This window comes from Ursus arctos, unplaced genomic scaffold (assembly GCF_023065955.2).
Source record: "Ursus arctos isolate Adak ecotype North America unplaced genomic scaffold, UrsArc2.0 scaffold_10, whole genome shotgun sequence".
Lineage (NCBI taxonomy): Eukaryota > Metazoa > Chordata > Mammalia > Carnivora > Ursidae > Ursus > Ursus arctos.
In genome coordinates, this window is record NW_026622764.1 from 14,902,927 (window position 1) to 14,927,880 (window position 24,954).

Consider the following 24,954-nt stretch of genomic DNA (forward strand, 5'->3'; position numbering starts at 1 on the left):
ATCTCTTAATTCCAAGTGTGTTTACTCTCTGATCTTGAACTCTCAAGGAGAGCCTGAGGTTGGATCGTGTAAAATTTCCCCAAACATGTAGGCTTGGAGCTGAGCTCTACCACTCAGTGTGGTTTCAGATTATCTTTGGTGTTTAACAGTTTGGGTTTTTTTGGAACTTACAATTTTATGAAGGTAGGTTAATATAAGCACTATATAAACTCAAGAGTCTGGGGGAAATAAGATGTGATGTTGTGCCCTGTTTTCGTGAGTTTTCATTCACTTCAAGTCATTTATGAGATTAAAGTAAATGCCCTTGACTGGTCTAGCAGTATGGATTAAATTTGGGAAAGAGCCATCCCCAAAATAGGTTCCAGGTTTGCTAATATATGAGGTGTGGTTTGCCCTTGTTTGAATTTGTTTATTTATTAAGATGAAAACCTTCCAAAATGGTAAAGTGCTGACAAGATTATTTCTTTAGAGAGCCATGCTTCCTGCAATAATTAAATTTTTTTTTCTCCCTTTAGTGTACTAACTCCCATACAAAATGTATTCTGGGAAACTTGACTCAACCATATGATCCTTTTAACGTTTTTAAATTTTTAGACTACATTGAGAGAAATACCTTCATTTTTTGAGAAATTTCCTTAATCCCGAGGGAGGGGTTCCTGGTGGATGTCATGTGGCAGGGGCGGGGGACACAGATGATTTCTTATCACCAACTGGATTAAGGTATCATTTTACATACCAGAAAATTTCCTCGTTATAGGTGTGATTCAGTGATTTTTGGTAAATTTGTAGTTAATCATCACAGCAATCCAGTTTAGAACATTTCTGTCACCACCACCCTCAAATTCTCTTTTATCTATTTACAGTTACCCTCTGCCCCTAGGCAACCACCGTTCTCCTTTTTGTCTTTATAAATTCCTTCAGTTACCTTTTATCTAAAAATTAAGAAGGAACATTTTAAATTACTCCCTGTGTTACCTTGAGGATAGCTTTATGCAGCCTAGTCTCTCTCTCTTCACGCTTGAACAGATGGTGCCTACTGATGGCAGCATAGTGGAGTCTCGACTCCCGTTAAGCTTGTGCTCCTAAGTCAGAATCATTCTGTCCTGAGTGGAGGCCACCATCTTTTTCAGTGAACAGTGATTGGCAGTAACTCCTCCCATCACGTGACTGGACTCGTAAGGACTCTGAGGCGTCCTGAGGACGTCAGAGCTCGTGTGTCTAGTGGGATTGTCTACTTCAGTAGGAGTTCGTGTAGGAAGACGTCATTCTTTCTGTATCCACAGGTACAGCTTAAAGAAGCCATTGAAGATCTTCCTGGCAAATTGGACACCGAATTAGCAGAATCAGGATCGAATTTCAGTGTGGGACAGAGACAGTTGGTGTGCCTCGCCAGGGCCATCCTCAGGAAAAACCGGATATTGATCATTGACGAAGCAACAGCAAATGTGGACCCAAGGTACAGAACTGAGGTCCATGAACCCTGGGATCCAGATTTTCAATGTGGTCGATGAGAAACATTTCATGATGCTGAGAAATGTTTTTAAGCTCTCTCTTTGCCCCAAAGACACCTCTTGATAACATTAATTCTGGAAAACAGGAAGAAACCAAAACAAGGTCAGCAACCCAAATAATGGTATTATTAGGCCTCCTAACAGAGCTGGTTTCCTAAATTCAACTTCTGAAAGTTTCAAGCAATTGGAGGGAAGAATGTTCTACATCATTATATGCAAAATAGGAAATTTCTAAATAGATTTTTTATACTCAGTTTTTCAACAACAAGATCATGTCTTTGATTTTTAAAAACATTATGAAAATGTCATTGTTTTCAGTCTTAAGTCTGCTTTTCCCCTTCTACTGAACTAAATCCAACTCCTTTGGTTCTAGAACTGACGAATTAATACAAAAAAAAATCCGTGAGAAATTTGCCCAGTGCACCGTGCTAACCATTGCACACAGGTTGAATACCATTATTGACAGCGACAAGATCATGGTAAGACCCTCACCTGTGGCATTCCAGGTGTTTCCATTAATGTTCAGTTTTTCAACTTGACCTTCCTTGTACAACCTGATAGAAACCTCCAATGAGTTCATTTTCTGTTGGGTTTTTCCTCTCATCCCTGATAATAACTCAAGTACTTAGCTATACCTTTAGAATGTGAAATTATATAGTAATTTCATATTTCCATATTAAAAGTTTTTTGAATTGTCCTTTTTCTGTATGATGGTCAGCCATGGAAATATTTCAAATCCGAAATCTGGCCTCTTCTTACAGTGTGGTAAAACAGTCATTTTCACCGTGTCACGGTTGTTTCAGTATTTTGGATTCTCTTAATCAAAAAATTGGGCTTTCGTTTAGGCTGCCGTTTGGTTGTTGGGTAAGTCACAGAATTTCCTGGCTGTCGGGATGTTTGCAAAATACAGTGTCAGAGGGGAGTCTGAGAAGAGAGGCCTCAGTCAGAAACAACGTATTTCAACGGAAAGGATTTGATGTAGGGGATTTAACGTAGGAATTGGAGGGCTGGGAAAGTGGGAGGGAAACACCAGGGTGATGACTTTAGGAAGCACCTACTGAGCTCTAGGACAGATCTCCAGACCTCAGAGCTTGGAAGAGAGACCCTAAAAACTCCTATGCTCAGACCTCCAAGGAGAGCCACTGCCCAGCTGCAGGTCTGGGAGGTGCACCGTGAAGCTGGTGCTTGATGTGTGTTCTAATGGAAGATGGGAGCTGATACCAGGTCCCAGTCCCCAGGCGATGGTGCAGGAGTGGCATAAACCAGGGAGACCTTTTGCTCTGTGTCCCACCTTCAGGCCCTCACCCTTCTAGTGCCCCCTGCTGGTGGAAGCCAACAGAGCACCCACTAGCCAAAGCGTCTCTGACATGGGATTTGCAGAAACCCAGCCCCACCATCTCAGGTGAGAGAGTAGGAGGAAAGGTGGATCTGGGGCTGAGAGACTAGACGACCAGCCAGCAAGCCTCTTACACAGTAGAACTGGCGACTGCACACGTGGCAGGCTCCAGGCTTTGGTCTCTAGATAATCTGTCTGGTATCTTCTAGGTTTGATTGGCTTTTTCTTTCTTAATCATTCAATCTTCCTTATTTTTCTTTCCTTTTTCCCTTCCTCCCTCCCTTTTGTCTCTCTCTTCCTTTCTTTTTTCTTCTGTCTCCTTCCCCTCTGCTGCTTGCGCAATTTCAATAAATCTTAGGATGTGGCTTTATAAAATAAGAGAGCCATCCCTCAAAGAAAAAGCCTTTGGATGCAAATAATCCCAAGGAATGCAAGTTATTTTCAGGCTGACTCCCCGCCTGTGGCAACAGGCTCGTTTTCTCCTATCATGTGGACGCTGACCGTTTTTACCAGACACCACGGTGTCCAGTGATGCTTTGATTAGTGGTGAAGAAGTAAATAGATAAAGAAGGCCCGCATAGTGCATGAGAGGCAACAGATGAAGTTAACCAGTGATTTTGATGGTCTGTACTAAATAGGTTATTAATCGGGAATAAACAATTAGTAATAGTGAAGCTTTCTTATGTGCGGTGAAAACGGAACTGTCTCTTTTGATTCTTTGGGGCAGTTTCCGGAATATTACCTCCCACCCTGCTTCATATGTATTATCAGATGGGATCATCAGGGGGGCTGGGGAGGGAGGGCACTGAGAACATCCCAGACTGTCCACAGTGAAGCGGTGCCTTCAACCTCAGCACTCCCCGGACCTGCACATGTGTAGGAATGAGCTCTGATGAGGCAGACGACAGGATTTGGATATTTCAAACCAAAAGGATATTTTAGCCTTCAAGCAGGGTGGTCAGTCTGGACCGGAACGTCACAGTAGGAAGCAGGCCACCCCAGCTGTGGCCTTCCATGACAGTGGGACCATGACTCTTAGATTCCAGAAACATTTAGTCTCAAGCATCCTTAGTCCTTCATTGTGTGTTCTTGAATGGTAACTGGAAAAATAACCTTTCATTTCTATTAGTGTTCCTGTCACTTTGTTCTCTTCTCTCATCATTGTATGTCAGATTGTGCCCAGAAGCGTCCTTCTTCGACGGTAAACGAGTGATGCCGGGACGTTTCCCTGTTTGCCACGCTTTGTCAGGCTGCTGAGCGGCCAAGCGGCAGCCAGCTGGCTTGATCTCCAGCTCAGTTGGGGGCCCGTCCAAATAACACCCTTGCTCCTAAATATACCATATAGATTTATTTTTAGTGTTTGGTACGATGACAGTGATGGTAGCAGCTTCTTTGTATCATCTCATACTTAGAAATACTTAGAGTACTGTGGCTTTGGAATGCGTGATCAGTTAGGAATCAGCAAAGGACAGAACTTGGCAGCCTCATCAGCCGGTTGTTCTAAATCTGACCTATTAGCGTCTGACCCACTGGTGGGAACTTCTGTATCCTCTTAAGCAGTCAGCTTCGTTCCCATTATCAAAATAGGTTCATTTGCGGAATGCTGTCCTTACCAGTAGTATTTCCTGGTCAATTTTGAGAACCTCAGATTTTTCTCTCTTGGTCAGTGTCTTTGTCCAAATCCTTAATACGGTTTTGCAAAGCAATTTACAGCCCCTCCCTTCCTTTCTAGCCTGGCCTTACTCTGCCCTCCCTCTTTCCTTCAAGATGCAGTTAAAACCGCTTAGTTAGAACTGTCAGTCGCGTTTTGGTTCAACTGGATGTTGGCGGCTGAAACTGAGGTGCCAGCAATGGAAATGGTGAGATGGTTGGATTGGGGGCAGAAAAGGACAGTGTGATGGGTCGAGGCTGGCACGTGAGGGAAGGGGCCTGAGATCCGGGGGAGTTGGGGAGACTGAGGAAGAAGTCAGTTTGGAGACGGGAAATGCAGGGTTCTCTTTCGAGCCTGTGACCTGTGCCTGGAAGGACCTTCTTCTCTGTGGTGGATTCTGCATGTTTCCATGGGGCTGCCGCTCCCACCAGGAGAGGTGAACCCGGCCACTTGCTTACATCTTGGTCAGAGCTGGTTTGGGTTGCTGACTCCTTTGACAGGAATGGCAGGAGTGGACCTCAGGGGACCCAGGTGGCCTGCATTCCCTAGCGTCACCGTGGGGGAGCTGTCCTCTGTGCTGCATCCACTCCAGGTGGAAACGTTCTATTTTATTCTAGAGCATCTGATTCCCAGTTGGCCTTCAGTCCAGCAAAACACCATAAATCATGTTCTTTTCTTGAACCTTTGGTTTTGGGAGCAATTATTTTTTCTTGCTGGCTTTAGAAATACCTGTTTCCTTTCCAAAAAGCAAGCAATGGTCTGTTCTGTTATTCTGAAAGCTTCAGGGGCGTAAAGACGCGTCAGTCAGCTGCAAGGCCTACTGCTCCAGAGCGTGGTGGAGGGTGGCCGGCCTCGGGGAGTGGCTGGGAAGTGACGGATGTAACGAAGGGCATAACCAACAGTCCTGTCATCGTAAAGTCGTGTAATTGCACGCGCTCACGGTGTCATAATTACATTTTGTTGCACTGGTGAATACTTCTGCACAAAGACGTATGGATATGGTTTTGTTTACTGTAAGTAAATCAAACAAAGGCTTGTTGGGAAACAACTGTGACCTAATTAATAGCTTTGTTTATGTGTTGGCTCTCCAAAGGGATTTGCCCAGTTTTGGTTCATTAAGCGCCATTAATGTGTTAGGCTTAGAATTCTATTTTACAAAGATGTTCTCTCAATTTTAACTTTATTAAACATGATGTAGTCATAATGACAGCTAATTTAATCTTCCTCATTTGCTCAGTTGCCACAAAACAGTGGAGCAAGACAGACAAATTAGAAATCCTCTTTCTCCTAATACTCACCACTATCTCGGCATTAAAGACGGCTTCTTCCCTGTTGTTGGAGGATTAACTGGTTACTTGTGACCCGTCTTCTCTTCAGCCAGTGGCACAGCTTTTTCTTCGCGTCCCCGCAGGCCTGACAGCGTCCCCAGACTCCCCCCGACAGCAGGAGTGGGGAGGCCCCCGCAGCCCTGCGTTGCTGCCTGGGGTCAGCATTTCCACTATCCAGAGTTAGGGAGTCGTGCAGAACGAAAGCCAGAGTCTGCCTCGTCATGTTACGCTGTTTTGGTCTTTACCTTCTTCCTAAACTCCAGCTTCTTTTCAGTAGAGTTTTTCCCGGAGAAATCAAGCCCAGACGCTGTTGTAAAATACCCACCTGGAAAAGCACAAAAGCACCTCAGAGCTAACTGGAGTTTTATTTAAATTCTCTTTTTCTCCTTCCTGGAACTTGGCTTCGGTAAGCCTACGTACGTGGCCACCGTTAGAACATTTCAGAAGAGAACAGTTCCTTAAATACGCCAAGAGATTTCATTCCGGTTTTCAGAGGGAAAAAGAAGGACTGTGAAGGTTGAAAGCACGATCTGGGAGAAGAAATACTTGGGGAGAGGGGGTGGGTGCTTACATGCAATAGCAGGAATTGAGGGGGGCAGCTCTGGCGGTCACTGTGACCTTGCCTTCAGCTTCCCCAGGGGACGATGGTTGACCATTTCAAGACCTAAGAAAGGATTCTGAGTAATACTTGCCACAGTATCTTGCACAGAGAAAATCACAGGCATCCATCTTATCAGTGAGGGACCCAACTTCCAAGGCCACCAAAAGCAGATGTCTGAAACTCCAATCTTTCCCACTCTGCTTACTGCCAAGTGGGATCTCCCTTTGTTGCTTGTTGCCCTACTGAAAACTGTCGCAGGCATCCCTCAGCCGTTGTCAGGTTTCTCCTCCACACTGTGCTGTGCCCCCTCCCCCCACCTCTCCCTGCAGCCACCCCACTATCACTGATGGCGTCCCGCCATTTAAAAATGGATTAGATTATTCTGCAGTGGGTCCATTTAATTTTTATATTTAGGACAGCTATCGGGAATAGCTGCAGATACACAGGCCTGATAAGCACATCCTCATTGAGTTTATGTAACTGACTGACTCATCCAATAGGATGTATTTTCCCTCAACCTGCTAGAGAGCGCGAGTGATTTGAGGTTGGCGTTCCTGGAGAGATGCTGACGCCACGGGATTGCTCTCTTACCAGCTTGAATGTGTGGTTTCATCTGTAGTTTAACTCGGCCTATTGAGAGTTGGGGGCACCGCGGGAGATCACAGGAGCCTATTCTTCCAGATATAAAAGATGTTAAACATAAAAACTCAAAATTCTACCTGTTTTTCTGTACATAAAATCTGGAGTTGCTTTATGTTTACTTATTCTAAAAGATCTGGAATCTTTGCTCAAACCAGGAAAGGTAAAGGCGAAGTGGGTACAGTTCTGTTCCCGGCCTTTTTTCAGTCTGCACCCCAAGGGGGCTCTGTAGCACCTGGCGTGAGTCTTGGAGGCTGGGCGCTCTTGTTTCTGCCAGCGCTCCCTCCTCTCTGACTGCCCCTTCTCTCGTGTCTCTTTTCCGATAGGTGAGATAAATGAGTTTCAAGCCTCCGTCCTCAACCCTGCTCTGTCTGTCCCTCAGGTGCCTCTCCATCTTGCCCACTCAGCAAGCTGAGCTGTGTGGACCCCCGAGTCTCTATCCCTGGTCCTGTCATCCCTGGATCCCACCGCCCGATTCCCAGGACCGGCCACACTCATTCCCCACCTGATCTCACCCCGGAGTCCTCTCAACTACACCACCGGGCATGCACCGCCATGCCCCAAATTTAGTTTCCTTTGAATTTAACTGGAGCACCTTCTTCTCGTCATGTACAATGCCATGGCCTGGAGATGCAGCAGCGGACAAGGGAAACCACGGCATCCTGCCCTTAAGGAGTTGACAGGCTCATCTCCAGACCTCTTGGCTCATGTTCTCTGTGTCTGGAATGACCACTCTCCACCCCCCAGCCCCACTTGCTGCATGTTCAAGCCTCCCCATTCTTTAGGCTCGGTTTTGTACGTTTTCTCCGTCTTGAAGCTCGTCCTCAGAACCTCTGGCCAGAAGTCCTCTCTTCTGATGCTAACTTCCCCCTTGTTGTGCTTCTTTTTTTTTTTTTTCTTGCATTATAGACATTTGAGGACTTTCTTCTCTCTTTCTCAGTATAGACTCCAGAAAGTCAGGGGTTGTGACTTACATAAAAAGATTTGCCTCCTGCACAGCATCTCTCATAATGACGTGAACACACTTAAGTATGCAATAAATGTTTGCTGAATAAATTCAGGAATTAATGAAAGTTTACTTATTTTCCTCAAATGTGTTTTTGCCGTGTGTTACTTGCTCTTTATCAATCCTAAAAGTTGAATAAAATTGGTTTTCTTTTTCTCTATCCACCAGGCACAGTAAATAATTTGAACCCCGAGTGCAATAATAATGCAGTGGAAAGTGGACAGTGGGAAATGTTTACAGTTATAGGCATATTTTCTTAAATTATACAAAGTTAATATATGATATTATCCATATGGGAAGGTATCTTAGAAAATTGAATGTTAAAATTCTCATCTTCCTTATTTTGCTTCTGATAATAAAGAATCAAAGTGTCTTTCTTTGGGAACTCCTATGGAGAGGAGAGAATAGAGATTCGGCCCTGGGTTTGAAGCCCACCTCTGCCATCTGCTTGATTCTGTAGCCTCAGCCAGATTACTTCACACACCTGCCCCTCAGTCTTCATCTCTGGCTGGACAGAGTGGGTCTTGTTCATCCTTTGAATTTCCTGTTCCTAGAACAGTGCTTTGCTATTAGGCATGAGTATTTCCTGGGTGGGTGGATGGGAGAGTGGAAGGGAAAAAGGAGGGAATGACACATGGGTGGGTGGGTGGAAGGAAGGAAGGAGGGAAATAAATTATGTACCTTGTCTACCTTGAGAATTAACAGTGATGTCTGTAAAGCATGTGATACAGCGAGTGTTCAGTCCACAGCTATTTTTATTCCTTTTCAAATTCAAAAGGCCGCTATTTTAGTTATGGAGTGATTTTTTTTTTTATCTTAAGGTAGTCATTCTTTGTTACATTGCATTTATATTTAATACTTAAAATGCTCAAAGTATTTTGACCAAAATGATCTTTTTGGTCATTTATATTGTTAATCCTGTTGCTTTTTGAAAGCATTAATTTTTTTCTGGCTCTGCCTTTTCAGATACCGGTCAATTCTGAGAACTAGTCATCTCAGTGGCATTTGTGTGTTTTCAGACAATGTGACAGAAAATGGAAAAATTTACTATTCACTCAAATGTGAATAAAGTAGGAAGTTGGACAAGGACAAAATATCAGTAATACTTTTCATTCCATTAAAAATTAACTGGAGTCTTTTTAGTTGGAGAACTCATTTTCCACCAACTCTCAACTGGTGATTTTTTAAAAAAGTTGTTGCTTTTGCCGAATATAAAGTTCTTCATTGTATGAAGTAATTTGATTCACTTATTTACTTAGTCTTTAAGCATGAGAGAAACCTGTATTTTACAATTGCTTTTCTTCTTCTTCAACATCAGGAGGAGTGGTTATGCTCTATAATGCTATGCTTCAGTAAAATTACACATTGGGGGCACCTAAATTGGCATGCCAAATTATAGGACATTTTAATTATTATGTGGATGTGACAGATTCAATTATTCTTGAACTCTTTTGAGAAAGCTGCCCTTAGCAGTGATTCACAGTAGTAAACAAAAGATTAACAGGAAAATGCCCTTTATGAGACTTAATAAATGTTTCCGATTAAATACCGCGGGACGAAATTAACTGCAGTCCCTAGATGTGGACAGCCAACCTGTGTCCTGCTTGGAGTTCCCGCGTACCCCCTTAAGATAAATTTACTCTAAATACCACCGAAATGAAGAACTAAGTACCACTTAACATCAGAACTGTTTTCCTAGGTACGTCATTTGGGCCAATTGTTTCAGCCTCTTTCTTCCCTCCCAAACCATTAACCAGAGCTACTAATAAGTAGAAATGCAGAGTTAAGAGCCCCTTCCTCTCCCTTTCAATTTCCAATTAGTGGACGTATTAATGAGCAATAAAATGGCTGAAAGGCAGGCAGCTGAAGAAAGAGAGAAAAGGAAGCGGGGGAAGATAATTGTGAAAACAGATATTCAGGTCTTCTGCCACTGAGGTTGGGCTGCCCCCGTGGACTGTGCAGGCCATGATCGCTGGAATTTGGAGCTCAGATTCTTAATTACTTCTTTAGTCTTATCCAAAGAGAAAATTGGATTTCTGGAGGTTTCTTCTGTGCAGAGCAATTATGCCAAAGCTGCCTACGTAGCAGCTCTTTTAGCCAGTCTTTCACTCCCAGGATAATAAGGTCCAGCCAAAGCCAACTTCAGGACGCACCTTCATCTCGCCGACAGGGGTGTTTTGTCCCCTCTTACCGGCTGACATAGTCCAGGACCCTAAAGAAAGTCCAGAAGCATTGACTTCTTTACCAAATACTGCTCAGATTCAGGCCAGCTCGGCAATTAATTTGCGGTCAGGTCACTGCCACCTGGTCTGGTTGACATCATCCTACTTTTTAAGATAAATTGACTTTGATTTTCTTAAGAAATTTCCCAAGTCTGAATGTACGTATAAATAGCCCTCAAAACTCAGAGTCTGAGAACTAAAAGCACTAACTAATAACAGCCCAAAATGCCTTTGGCAGAATATAAAACGCCACAGGACTGCTGAGTGCCCATAATCATACTCTAAAACTTTCATTTTCTTCCTTTCCTATAACATTATAATAATAAAAGGTCGGGCTAGGCCTTTGTCTGCCTAGTAAAACAGGGTAATCAAACCATTTAAACACCAGCCAGGCCTACCACCCAAATGGATTCTCTCTATTCTCCTTCTCCTGCCCCCTTCCGAAATATTGTCTGAGTTATAATATGTTACTGCAAAACATTGTGTGCTAATGGGTTTCTTTCTGCTGATGAACAGGTTTTGGATTCAGGAAGACTGAAAGAATATGATGAACCGTATGTTTTGCTGCAGAATGAAGAGAGCCTATTTTACAAGATGGTGCAGCAGCTGGGCAAGGCAGAAGCTGCTGCCCTCACTGAAACAGCAAAACAGGTGAGCGCGCCGCGAGGAGTGGTAATTAAACTTGCTCTCAGCCGTTCACTCCTCGCAATCTGGCACCAGGGGTGCTGTAACAAGCACCCTGTGCCCTTTTCAATTATAAGCCTTCAGAGACAGCGCTTCATGACTGGGTCTTAACAACACGTCCCAGGTTGAAGTCAGGTCTGCTGAGAATCGGCAGAATCGGTGGGGGAGTGGCGGGGGGGGGGGTGTGCCACAGGTGCGCATGCTTACATGCGCCGGCAGGTGGGGACGCTCGGGTGCGCGGGCACGTGGGATGTTCGGGTGCGAGGGCATGTGGGGGTGCTCGGTGCACCGTGGGTTGCTCAGGTGCGTGGGCACCTGTGCCTAGTTGCAGAGAGAACAGATTCTAAAGAGATTTCCCATGTTCGATTCTGTGGGTACTGATTCTCCTGGGGCACAGAATATTTGCATTTTGCAGACCCCTTACATTTCAGTCTAATGTGTGCTCACCTTTGAGATGCAAATGTGGTCAAGGCGTGTCCAGGAAATTGTGGAGAGTTTGGGGAAAAAATAATGTGGGTTATTTTCTGTCTGGTCTAGAAAGATCCAGCTGGGAAATCTGTAGGTTGCTTTTCTGTTTTATAATTTGTAAAGAAAAGTACATGATGCTGACACTTTCTGCCCAGGTTTCTCCCTGATTCTTGGTTGTTTAGAATTAGGCCTCGTTACCACCGTGTGCTTCCTCTGCCTTCTCGGTGATGACATCATCATTGGGACGATCAAGAATCTATCCTAATGCGGTAGTCTGAGTGTGGTGCTTGAGGGTTTACAAAGCGTTTTCACAGAGACGATGTGTGTGACGATCTGGTAGCTTTCCAATAACAGTAGTGGAGTATCTCATTGTGCAGGTGTGACGTGAAAACTGAGGGCTGCTCTCAGGGACTCAGCTTAATGCCCGGCAGCGTCTGTAACTTCCTGATCCAAGGTGGGAGTTGGATTATGGAAGGATGGAGGGAAGAAAGGAAAGTCAGGTGTTCTTGCCATTTGAGATGCATAGCAGGGGTGCAATGGGACCAACAGTCTTTTGAGGCTCCCCATCGGAACCCTTTATCTCTGGGCATTATAATTATGGGTACATTTTTCTTTTCATCCTTTTGGACTTTCCCAGATTTTCACTCTAAGAAAAAATTACTTGTGTGATATCTTAAGCATTTGAAGGAAATCTGTCCCAGTATCTGACAGTACTTGCGTATGAGAGATTTATCTGAAACGCAGCCTGAATTCTCTTCTGTCCCTGCGTCCTCTCATCCCTCCTTAGAAATGAAGAGCTGACCTTCCATTGTTTGTAGGGGGTTTCTTTGGATTCTGCTTCCATCCTCAAAAACTGTTCGGTAAATGTGTAGACGTGTGCCCAGTATTATGCTGGGAACTCACGTGGCGGATATGTTCCTTAGTCATCCCGTCTCTAAACCCAAGAATGGAGAAGAGCAGAGGTACTCCGTATACATGCTGAGCCATGTGGAAGAGAGGACGAGGCTTTGACGTCGTGCGCCACGCCCTGGGCTGTGATAGAGCTTCTCTTGCGTGGGTGCTGGTTGAAGAGGCTGAGACTTTGAGAGGGGAAGGAGATGGCCCAGAGTCACACAGCTGGCTGTATAATAGGCAGATTCAGAGTTCAGACCGAGGGTTAGGGACGAGGACATCTGTATCCTGAACTTTTTGTAAATACGTGCGTTGTATGTGAATGGAGAGAAGCTATACTTGGAGCCCGTGTTGCTCTCATACCTGAAGTTAGACTGCTTTCATCTACTCGACGTCTCCCAGTCAGCACCTCCCTCATGACACCCAGTCAGTCCCTGGGGATCCCCTGTATCATCTACTCATAAAACAGCCAGGAATCTCGCAAACCCCTTTGTTCTTTGACCTCAGGCATTTCACATCAAACAGATGGGTCCCCACCTACGTGTCAAAGCCTCCATTTTAAAAATGTGTTATCGTTGTATATTATCAAGACATTGAGGAATGAGAAATAAATCACAGATAGTTCCAGATAGCATAAGATCGTATGTAGTTCAACACCCTCATTTTACAAATGAGGAAACTAAGGCCCCGTAGAAGGAAGGTGGCCCTAACTTATGTTAAACTCTAGTTTGCAGCGGACAGAGAATTAGAAATCTGTTCTTTTAACATGTTTTAATGCAAGTGTAAGGTACGTACAGAAATGTTTATAGGTCACAGAGTTAGAAATCTTGTGGTTCCTGGTCTAGTAATCTCACACCACATTTAACAATATTAATTTACGTTTGGGTAGTTCTCGGTGTGTGTGTGTGTGTGTGTGTGTGTGTGTGTGTGTGTATTTATCTTGCTCTATAATTTTTTTTAATTTAAATTAAATTAATTAACATATAGTGTATCACCCAGTTACCCCAGCCCTTCACCCCCTTCCCCTCCAGCAACCCTCAGTCTGTTTCCCATGGTTAAGAGTCTCTTACGGTTTGTCTCCCTCTCTCACTTCGCCTTGTTTTATTTTTCCCTCCCGTCCCCTATGATCCTCTGTTTTGTTTCTTAAATTCCACGTATGAGTGAGATCATATGATAATTGTCTTTCTCTGATTGACTTCTTTCACTTAGCGTAATACCTCTAATTACACCCATGTTGTTGGAGATGGCAAGATTTCTTTTTTTTCTGATGGCTGAATAATATTCCATTGTGTATATACACCATATCTTCTTTAGCCATTTGTCTGTCGGTGGATATCTGGGCTCTTTCCATAGTTGGGCTATTGTGGACATTGCTGTATGAACATTGGGGTGCAGGTGCCCCTTCGGATCACTACATTTGTATCTTTGGGGTAAATACCTAGTAGTGCAACTGCTGGGTCATAGGGTAGCTCTATTTTCACCTTTGAGGAACCTTCATACTCTTTTCCAGAGCGTCTGCACCAGCTTGCATTCCCACATTTGGGTCGTTCTTTATCATTTATCTTACACAGTTCTCACGTGTATGATTTCACTTAATCCTCATGGCGGTTTTTTCTTATACCAGTTCATGGATGAGGACAGTGAATCAAGGACTCACCTAAGGTCACAGAGCTGGTCAGTGGAGAGCAAGGGCAGATTGCTGGGTGAGGCTGAGAGCTGCTTCAGTCCAGGTGTTAAGTTTTAAAACCCTGCTCCTTTTCTTATGTGGTGTCCAAGGTGGGGCCAGGTTCTCATAATGGCAGAACATCCCTGTGGGATTTCGATCCTGCCACTGGCTCAAGTCCCCTCTCTGGAAAGATGTGAGGAAATACATGCCCCAGTTCTCACTCCAGTTGAGTATCTTCTTGACATGATTTCTGCATATGCTTGGTCCTCTTAGAACAGGCTCTCAGATTGTCAGCTTTTTAAGTGTGTGACCTTCAAATAGCAATGCACCACTGAGAATAACAGTAGGAAGATTAGTGTAAGTCAACAAGCTTTCCGCTCCTAACACATTGGAATTCATTCCTTTGGAAAGAAAACTCAGCATCTAGGAAAGGTACTTCCTAGTCATGTTTTCTTGACCACATAGTTGTTTTTCTGAAAATGTTGGTGTAGGCAAGCTTAATCACTCTCTGATTGACCCTCGTAGATGATCCATGAAACAGCCTTTCTGTGTTTTAGGAACATTAAGCTGAAAGGTGCATTAGGTGTCTTAAAGCAACAGAAATGTATTTCTCACAGTTCCGGAAGTTGAAATTTTGAAATTAAGGTGTCAGCAGGGTTGGTCTCCTCTGAAACATCTTTCATTGGCTTGTAGTTGGCCTTCTTCTCTCTTAGCATGGTCTTCCCTCTGTGTCTGCCTGTGTCCTCATCACCTCTCATGGGTACCCATCAGAATAGATTAGGACCCACCCATGTGACCTCATTTTAACTTAACTGACCCCTATCTGCACATACAGTTACATTCTGAGATACGGAGGGGTTAGGACTTCAACATACAAATTTTGAGGGGACACAGTTCAGCCCATAACCAAGGGTGAATGCCTGCCATTCGTTCTCTTCCATGATGAAGCAGACCAGTTGAGGTTTTTTGGAGTTCCTTTGTTCCCAGTGTGTAACAGATGCCATTTAACTATTCGTGAGATCACCAGATACAGCCCCAAAGTTAGGAAATCCTGATAGCCTATGACCCATGAGCCTGGCCCAGTTGGAATACGTGGAAGAACGCTTAGCAGCCCCATGGCCCTGTATGTCTCCTGAGGTCTCCGAGCCTCGGGGTCCTTATCTGCCGTGCTGGGGTTCCAGCACTGCCCCGCCTCGTTGAGCTCTCACTACACGGATCAGATGAGACGGTGTATACTTACCTGCTTGAAGAATACAGAGCATTTTGTAGGTAGAAGAGTTTTATCTCTCAACGATCACAGGGGGATTAGTTTCTTAAAAGCCGTCGATGGAACTCTTACCTCCCTATAATAACAAAAGAAGTGCCCAGAGTTCTTCTAGGTAGCTTTAGAGACTCTTCAATAAATGAAATTTATTTTTAATAAGTTGTTTTCAACAGATGATACACGCTAATGCTACAGAATTCAAAATCTTTGCTGTTTTTTAGAATAGTTCTAGTTTACAAAGAAAAAGTAAGTCATCTGCCCACTTCTGTTGTGACTCGGCACCTCCCTCAGAATGGAGCCTTGGCACCCTTTATGACCGTTCTGCTGATACCGTGCGTGTAGGAACACGAGCGTGTGCGGACACAGCCTTTCTGTGTTTTAAGCACCAATGACAGCCATGTTTTACTTTCTCATCTCCGATTATATCAATGCATATAGTTATCTCATTTTTTTTAATGGCTGCACAGTATTGCTTTCTTCACTCCTTTTTCCCCATTTTTTCTTCTAATTAAGTTTATTGTTTTCTGTTTTTCCCCCCCAAAGAATGCGCTTTCAGATTTACTTAACTGATTCTTGTATTCTGTGTTACAATTTATCACTTTCTGCTTTTATATCCATTAATTCCTTCCTTCTGTGGTTTATTTTGTTGTGGCTTCTTGACTGCATTTGCTTGTCATTCTTTCTTGTTCATTAATGCACATATTTTAAGGCGGTGAACTTTTCTCTGAATACTGTTTTAGCTGTATGCGATAGGTCCTGATACATAGTGCTTCCGTCATAGTTACGTTTTTATATATAAATCTACAATTTTGGTTTTAATTTTATCTTTGGTCCAAGAACTGTTTGAGAAAGAGGTCTTTAAAACTTCCTGGAGTTGGGGTTTGTTTTTTCTGTTTTCTGTTTTACTCATCAATGTTGAGTTTCATTGCCTTGTGATCACAAAGTTGTCTGTGCTGTTTCCACCCAAAACCAGTGTTTAGTAATACTTTTGTGTGTTCTAATGTATAGGCAATTTTGGTGAATGTTCTTTGGGCATGTAAAAAGGTGGACTGTTGTCTGTTTAAGGTATAGCATTTAATAACTTTTAATTAGATACACCTTGTATTATTTAGGTCTTCTCTATCCTTCTTTGGTCCATTTGATGTGGCTTAGAGATGTCATGTTATGTTAGTCTCATTGTAAAAAGGTTTTTACTTTGTAGTTCTTGTCATTTTTTTGGTAATTTTGGTAATTACCAAAATTTTTTGGTAATTTTGATGCTATAATATTTTAGTACACAGATATTCATGACTTGGATTTTTGCTCTGAATTATATTTTCTACCATTTTAAAGTGCTTTTGTTTCTTAGATTTATTTAATGCACCTGGCTCTGAATGCATGCAGGTTCAAACTGCAGTTGAGTCCCTTGCTCTTCACTTTGTTTTCATTTGCCTGGTATGTCTTTGTCTTTTAGTATCAAATTATAGATATATCTCTTGTAAATGGCATATGGTTCAGTTTAGCTCTGAGATTTAATGTTAGGGTGCGCCCCCTCCTTTTTAACAGATGAATTTAGTCCATTTATGTTTATTGAGATTACAGGTATATTTTATCTTATGTTATGCTTTCAGCTTTTAGTGTTCTTTTAAAAGCTTTTTAATTAGTATGTATTTTTTTAAAGTTTTTGTTTTTGTTTAATTTTTGAGTAATCTCCACCTACCGTGGGGCTGGAATGCATGACCCTGAGATCAAGAGTTGCATGCCCTACCGAGTCAGCCAGCCAGGCACCTCTATTTTTTTATTGTTGTTCATTGTTTTATGTGTGTACCTTTCACTTCTTCTAGGAACACTTTCTTTATTATTATTGATTCCCCATTGTAAACAATGACAACATCTCTTCCCCCTCTCTCTGTGCTCCCACCAGATTTTAGTTGTTTAAATAGCTTTCCTTCTACTATTTACCTTCAAATCTTTAAAAATACTTAAACCCCTATTACTTTACTTACTTACTTGTTTCAAATGCTACTTTCTCCATCTCTTAGTTGGCTAAAATCTGTCCTCTAGTATATTGTCTTTCAGACTTTGGGTTGTGATCCATTCATGAAGCTGTAAAATCTGTTTAGTCAGTCATGACCAGTGTGTCTTAAGATATGAGATACAAAAGAATGGAGTGGAAGAAGAAGAACAGTGTGTCTTTCATAGTAATAGTAAATATTTCTTGGAAGTCCTTTCAATATAGATGTTGATCTCTCCTGAGTTTCAATGTAATATGAAATGTACTTACTATTGTGGGTGACAGTAAAAATAAAAGGTTGGAAAACAGGGCTCTGTACCATCTTAAAGGAGGGTTCATTGGTGTTAGAATCCCTGACTTTACCACATGTATGAAGTATTTGCTGCATCTCTAATTCAAATGTTCTGGTTATAAAATTCTTGGGTCACACTTTCTTTCACTTAGTATGCTGTAAACTTTGCCCTACCATTGTTTATTCATATGGAGAAGTCCAAGGCCAAGTTAGAAGTAACTCGATCTTCTTTCCTGGATGCCTGAAGGACTCTTTCTTTATTTTGAAGGCACTTAGTTTTTCCTAGGGTATTCTGTACTCTTTTGGTCCCTAGCTTTAAGTCTTTTATTTCTGGAAGTAACCTGAATTATAGCTTTGAAGTTTTTTTTTTTACTGGAGTCTCGCCTTTACAAATATCTATCATGTACATGTTGTCTGTCCTTTGTGTTATAAAGCTGTTTTCTCCTGGATCCTTTTTAATTCTTTATTAACTTTTAATTACGCTTGCTTTCTCAACCCTGTCCTCCATGTCTCATCCTGTTTTTTCCAGCAGTGGCAAAGTCACTTTGTGCCGCATTCGTACACCTGTCATTTCCGTGATGCTTTCATAGTCTCTGCTTCACTTTTGGCCTCCGTCAGCTCCTGGTTCATCACTTTGTGTTGCTGTGTCATATTTCTAAACGCTCGAATTTCTGTTGTCCCCAGGCCGATCTACTACATTTTCTTTGAATGTACTGCATCGCTTATTTATTTTTTTTACAATTTTCATCTGTTTGGTATTTTTTTTTTTGCCGTATGTTTGTCTTGTTCCTTTTCCTCCCTTTTTTGTTGGTGACTGTTACAGACCGTGTACTACTACTGCGTTATTGTTGTTGTTGTTATTCCTACTACCAACCTCTGAATTGAGTTTTTCCTGGACCGTATATTTAGGCTAATGGTGGCTCGGGCGTTATTTCAGGCTAAAGGGAATTCTCTCCTTAACATAGAAGCTCCTTGTGACCCAGAGTGTGTGCGTGTAAGCAAAAGAGAGAAATTGAAAATGCATGGTCATTTGGCCTGTCCTCCTTCCGAGCCTGCAGAGATAGGCGGTTCCTTGCATTTCAGGATTTCTCGTCTCCGAGGGCCTCATCACCGTGCATGCTTCAGGCAGAGATGGTGATTCTGATCGGTTCCTCATTGACACACCTTAGAATTCGCCAGTTAGTTGGACACCCGTGCTCTCCCACAATTGCCCAGATCCCGCATAGCTATCTCTGCTCTGGCTTACTGCAGCCGCACTGGATCCGGTGGCATCTGGCAGCCCATCTGGGTATCCTGCCATTTGGGATTTCCGAGGACTCCTCATTTCATCAGAGATGGGCTTATTTTCTATCTCACAGCACCCTTGCTGCCTGGAGTGATTTCTGAGAGGAGAAGGGGAGGGGAAATCCATTTCCATTATGGTGAAAGCAGAGGTCTTCTCTGACTCTCCAGGACTCTTTAACCTTGCTGACACAGCTACCAGTGTGTGCACCGGAGTCGGACCTGCTGTAAAGACGAGTTGGAGAGTTACTGGAACGGAGCCAGGCCCATGCAGTGTAGTGAGAATGAACGGACAGGGTCTGGAGCCTGAATTCAACATAGTGAACCGATGCCTTCTGAATGCAGTGTAAATAAAAGCCCCGTCGCTGGGCTTCCACCACGCATGGGCAGCTTTGATTGCTGTGTTGCTTTTAGTGAGGTCTGTGTCCGTGCTGGTTGCTTGATTGACACGCTGGAGTCAGACGCTCAACTTCGTCTCAGCCTCCGTCAGAGGGACCGCAATGAACCAAACCCAAGAGAAGGAGGGGGCAGGGACAAGAAACCCGATACTCACTGGTCTCACCGTCCTCTTGTCCTGATCTCGAACTTCTGCAGCATTGTTTCCTTGATTCTTCCCAACTGTTGTGAGCCGGCATTGTTATTGTCCCTTCTGACAATGGGGAAACTGAGACAGAAGAGCCTACGTAAGGGGTCAGCCAGCAGTCAGTGAGCGTTAACTCTGCAACTCGGGTCGTCTTTTCACGCCTCCGCCACCTGGTGACCGTGTTCCCTGAATTGGAGGCGACTCAGCTGCCCCCCGGGGGTTCTGTAAAGTCAAAAGAGCCACAGAAGGGCCTCCCAGCTGTTTTGTTTTCCTCACTCGAGTGGGGGCTGCTCCTTTCCACGGGCCGGGGGCCACTTCTCAGAGCGGCCTCGTAATCACACCCGCCACTTACCGTGGCCTGTCTTTCATCTGCAGTTTGTAGCCGGTAATTAGTCCCTGTGGGGTAAGTTGCTGTCTCACTTCGCAGGTGAAGCAGCCGGGACGGAGAGGGCTGAGCGATTCTTTCTTCCCGGGATCAGCAGTGAGTCCCGGGAAGAGACAGTGGACGTGGGCCTCCCCATCCCAGGCTTGGCCTGCGGCCCGGGGACCCTTCACTTAGGTGCCTTCGTAACCCGCCTGGGGAAGGATGCCTCCCCTCGCCCTTCTGTTCCTGCAGTGTATTCCCAGACACGCCAACACAGGAGGAAATGAAGGGTCAATCGAGGATTGAATACACAGGAAGCTCGCTTTCAGTGTTTGGCTTCAGGTTTTTCCGACCAGGAAGATAAGACCATTTCAGCGAAGCATTGCCAATAATGACATTTTCTCTGTAAAAAATTACACTGAGCGGGTTATGGGGAAAGGCATCGGCTTATTTGGGAGAGGACTATCAAACAGTAGAAAATGAAGATGTGTTTTTATCCTATTGGCTATTTTTAGTTTCAACAAGAAATAGCTGTTTTTGAAGTACATAAATATATAACCAGACAAAGTATGGCCAGCTTTAGATTTACCAAAAAAGTTAAACAATTACCCCCCAAGGTATTATTTTTAAATATTTACATTATAATGGAAATAGCCTCAGATTTCTCCCAGTGCGATCCAAACATTCTTGGAGAAATCCTTCTTTTTCTCCTTAAGTGACATTTTAATATATAATATTTCAAATGTAATGTTATTTTTGGAGTAGCAAGTATGCAAGCAACAAGGGAAAAAGAAAGTACATACACTTAATCTGCAGGTAGGTGTCCCAGCACTTTTCTTTTTTGTATGTGAAGCCCATTATCTCCTATGATAACTTTGTTGACAGTACCCACAAATATATTTGGAGCCAGGTTTTATAAAATAGATCCAGAATCATATGACTAAGAGACCCCGGCTCATGACACGTGTCAACCTTCAGATAGATGGTACATTTTCTGTTTTAAAGACTCAAACAAAACTTTTCACATTCTTCTTTGGGGGAAAAAAATTACATTTGAAGTCCTTTTTCACCCAAACACATTTTGAGATAAGAGCTCACAAGTCTTGACATTATTTCATTTTGTTACGCACATCTGTCAAGGAGCTGAGATAGGATACAGCTACTGAAAACTGATGATTGTGGAACAGAGAAACTTGACAGCATTTCATTCCCTTTATGTTCTGATTATACATTTATCAGAAAACCTGTATCTCTTCTAGTTCCGCTAGAAATTGGTAGAATTCAAGAACTCAAAGGCTTTGCAAAGAACTGTCCTATTATTTGGTATCATCTTACATTTTAGAGAAGTTGCTTGGTTGAGTCATTGTTAAAGCTTTTGCTTCTCTTTTCATTCTTGTGGCCCACTATCCACAGATCCCATTTCTATAGGCCCTATAACTGCTTTGCCGCACAAATTAAACACTGGGATATTTCATACATATACGCCAGCGTTTCAATGCTTGTCAATCAGAGTTTATAAAATACAGGGATTACAACCTGATATTAACATCCAAATCTATTGTGCTCATTTTATGCGTGAAAATGAGAAACCCTCGTACGGACGCTAGATTCCCCGGCCTCTTTGTCACCCTGTTTTTAATTTATCTCCGGGTTTTGAGTCAGTAAAATGATTTTGCTTTATCAATTTAATGTAGTGATAAAACATATCTGTGAATCAGAATGATCAGAAGCAAAGTGGAGCTACGCGTTGTTTGGCATGAAGCCCAGCCCCGCCGAGGGGTTAATAGGGCTGCTTCCCTCACTGAGGGGAACACATCCCTGTTTTTCTAATTGTACCTCCACTAGCGATGTGATGTCCTTCACATGAAGAAGTGGACGTAGACATGCATCACCGTGGGGAGGAGGGCTTGAAAGCTTGTAAACGTGTTGTTTTTATACCTGTCTTTTCTTCTTCTTTTTTTTTTTTGTACAGGTGTACTTCAAAAGGAATTATCCAGATATTACTCACAGTGACCATGTGGTTATGAATGCTTCCAATGGACAGCCCTCAGCCTTTACTATTTTTGAGACAGCCCTGTGATCCTACCACAACATCAAGTCGATTCCAAAGGCATTTTTTAAAAATAGTTTTTGCACTGTGTAACTATATATTGTACTTTTTTTTTTTACACTAGCAAAAAATATTTTACACACGCAAGATGTTTGGATTTTTTCCTCCAGCTTCACTCAATGATTTCAAGCTCTAGCAGGATGATGTAATATTTTTTTATTTATATGTTAAAGTATTTTTTTTTCTTCTCCAAATCACAGGTGCAGGACACCAGTAAAAGCTGTTGACTAGGTTTGGTGCCTTAAAGAGACTTCAGAGCCAAGCCTCATTTTGTTACGTATAAGACAAAGTTGTCACAGACCTTTTTTTTTTTTTTTTTTTTTTTTTCAACTGCCCTCCCAAATTCCATATTACTTGCCAGCGATATCAGGGATTCTATTTACTTGAAGACTGTGTGAAGTTGCCATTTTGTCTGGCCACTTCCTTTAACATAACTACGATCCATTATTTCTCCCTAAAGGCCTCTGGTTGAAATCGTACAGATACAACTAATAGGAAAAACTTAAAATACACTTAAGTGACGTTATAGTGACAAAAAAAATACACGCTTAACATACAGGAGGGCAGTATTTAATTACATGTTCTGAAAGACAAGGAAGAGAAAATAATGCTTTCTCAACCCTGGAGCCCCCATAGGTGATTTGATCGTGAAGGACGCAAGTGTGATCACCCATCATCTTCTAGATGGACGCGACTCCAGCATGGGGACCGCTGTGGTCTGACGACTCTGCATGGTGACGTTTTCAGAGAAGGCCCAACCGCTAGCTGAAATTCTGGACCGCAGAGCGGTCGTCTTACTTGGGTTTCTGGTTTACCGATGGCTGTCTGCTGACTATAAGCCTTTTTGGTTTAGACTTTCTTTAAATCCCTTCTGTACTGCATGTGCGGGCTCTCCTGACTTGGTGAGAAGAACCAAACATCGTCGCCAGCAATGGCTGTAATTGGGCAGCGTGTTCTCAGGGTGCACCCGGGAGGCTCCCTTTTATGAACCTGCCCAGGTTATTTTCCTTCTGACCACTAAGAGCACTTTGTTTGGGTCTTTCTGATTCGTGAATCCGCAAACCACTATACTCCCAAGGCCTGCTGCACTTTATCTGAACCGTGGGTCTTCGTCTTTCCGGGTGGTGGCTGTGATATGGGAGTTCAGATTGCTGAAGGTCTTACGGTTGTGGTTGCAAGTGGACTCTCGTGACCTCTAGAGTAAGGGGTAACCACCCTGCAGTTGGATATGTTAATCGCTATGCCCTCACACAGCAGATTTTTGGACTCTTCAAAGAGAGAAACTTGTTTTGTAGCATCAAGCCTTAAAAAGCAAACACAACAAACGACACAAGATACATCGAGTGCAGTCGCTGTTCGACTCTTTGTATTTAGAAATAATATGGTGAATGTTTAGTAAGTTGTTCCGTAGTCATGGATAGCATTTCAGGAGACTGAAATGACAACAGTGATGATAATGAGGTTTGTTAAAACAGTGGAAATACTGGAAACGTGTATGTGTTTATTTGGTCTTTAGAGGTTAAAGGCAGTTTTAAAAGCATGTTTCTCTTTTATTTCTGTTTTAATGTCATAGCATTTTTTTTTAATGAAACAAAACTCATTTGAAATAAATGACAGTTTTCATCTCCATTCCGAGGTCTGTGTTTTGTTCTTAGAGGGATTACTGACTCACGTCCTTGCCGTGGAAAGCCAACGAGTTTTCCAGAGATCAAAAGATGTCTTCATTATCAACTGGTTCTCTTGGCTAACTAGCTGTACCAAATATTCTGTAGCTAGGTGGGTTTCAGACAGGTTGAAACAGCTGCTATCGAAGCCTGGTTGCACCCCTTCCAGGAAGGGAGAGAGTATTAGCTTATGCCCTAGGCTTTAACAAGTAGTAAGTTGTTGAGGTTTTTGTTTTTTTTGAAAGGTGACTTTGCCCTGAACTACCAGGAAACATTGATTGCTGCTACCCTAGAACACTGTAGAACATTGGTTCTCAAAGTGTGGTCCCTGGACTTAGGAACTTGTTAGAAATGCCAGTTTTTGTGTCTCTTCCCAGGTCTACTGAATCAGAAACGGGGGTGGTGTGGACCAGTAATCTGTCTTAACCCCTTAGGGTGATTCTGATGCAGGCGAACGTCTGAGAACCAGTACCGTAGAACATAAAGAGCTAAAAGCTCATTAAGAACAACACAGAAAAGCCCAATTAGAGAAATGGACTAGAGACTTGAATAGGCACCTTGCAAAAGAGAATATCCAAGCGACCAATATCTGGAAGAGTGCTCACTGTTATTAGTTACCAGGGAAATGCAAATTAAAACCACAATGAGATAGCACTAAACACCCACTAGCATGGCTAAAATTAAAAAGAATACCCATCGAGTGCCCCTGGAGCCATGGGAACTCTCACGCGCTACCGTGTGTTATAAAGAAGTGTGTATCGAATAAACAACTTTGGAAAACACTTTGATGGCATTTACTCAAGCTGCACACCTTGTGATCCATTAATTCTACTCCAAGTGCATACACGTGTCCTCCGAGAGATATGTTTGAAGATGTTCCAGAAACATAATTCCTCGTAGCCCCAAACCGGAAATAACCCAAAAGCTCATCATCAGCAGAAGGAAAACACACTGATGTGATAAACAGTCCACACCGATGGAAGCGGTTAAACCACATGGACGACACAGGTGAATCTCAAAAACCGAAATCTGCCCCCAAAAGATATTTATGACTCTACTCTGTTCATGCAAAGTTTCAGCATAGTTCAAACTAGAGGGTTCAAAGTCATGACACTTGCTTCACTTTGGGGAGGTGGAAGGTGTTGGTAATTGGGGGAAATAGGGAGTTTCTAGGATATATACGTGTTTTTGTTTTTTGGTTGGTTTTTGGTTTTGACTGGGCGGTGGTTAGATCAGTATTGTGTTCCTTCATTTTCTGCACTTCTCTGTTGATGCCCTTTCTGCAATTCAGGGGGAAAAAGTTCTCAGCCTTGGTTTTCTTGTAGACTCTCATTCACATCCAGTGACTAACCTGTATCTGGGAAGTTACTTGTGCTGAGTTCTTAAGACACGAACTTGGT

At 43.0% G+C, this 24,954-nt stretch overlaps 1 protein-coding gene across 2 annotated transcripts in view; it reads left to right on the forward strand.

The window, feature by feature from the left end:
* Positions 1 to 23,519, forward strand: part of ABCC4 (ATP binding cassette subfamily C member 4) — a 233,395-nt gene extending 209,876 nt beyond the window's left edge. For both annotated transcript variants that reach the window (XM_026493475.4, XM_044381898.3), the window contains 4 exons: positions 1,284 to 1,456; positions 1,885 to 1,990; positions 10,811 to 10,945; positions 21,753 to 23,519. In XM_026493475.4, coding sequence (XP_026349260.1) covers positions 1,284 to 1,456; positions 1,885 to 1,990; positions 10,811 to 10,945; positions 21,753 to 21,860 — 522 coding nt within the window. In that variant the 3' untranslated portion in view covers positions 21,861 to 23,519. The remainder of the gene's footprint in view (positions 1 to 1,283; positions 1,457 to 1,884; positions 1,991 to 10,810; positions 10,946 to 21,752) is intronic.
* The last annotated feature ends 1,435 nt before the right edge of the window (positions 23,520 to 24,954 follow it).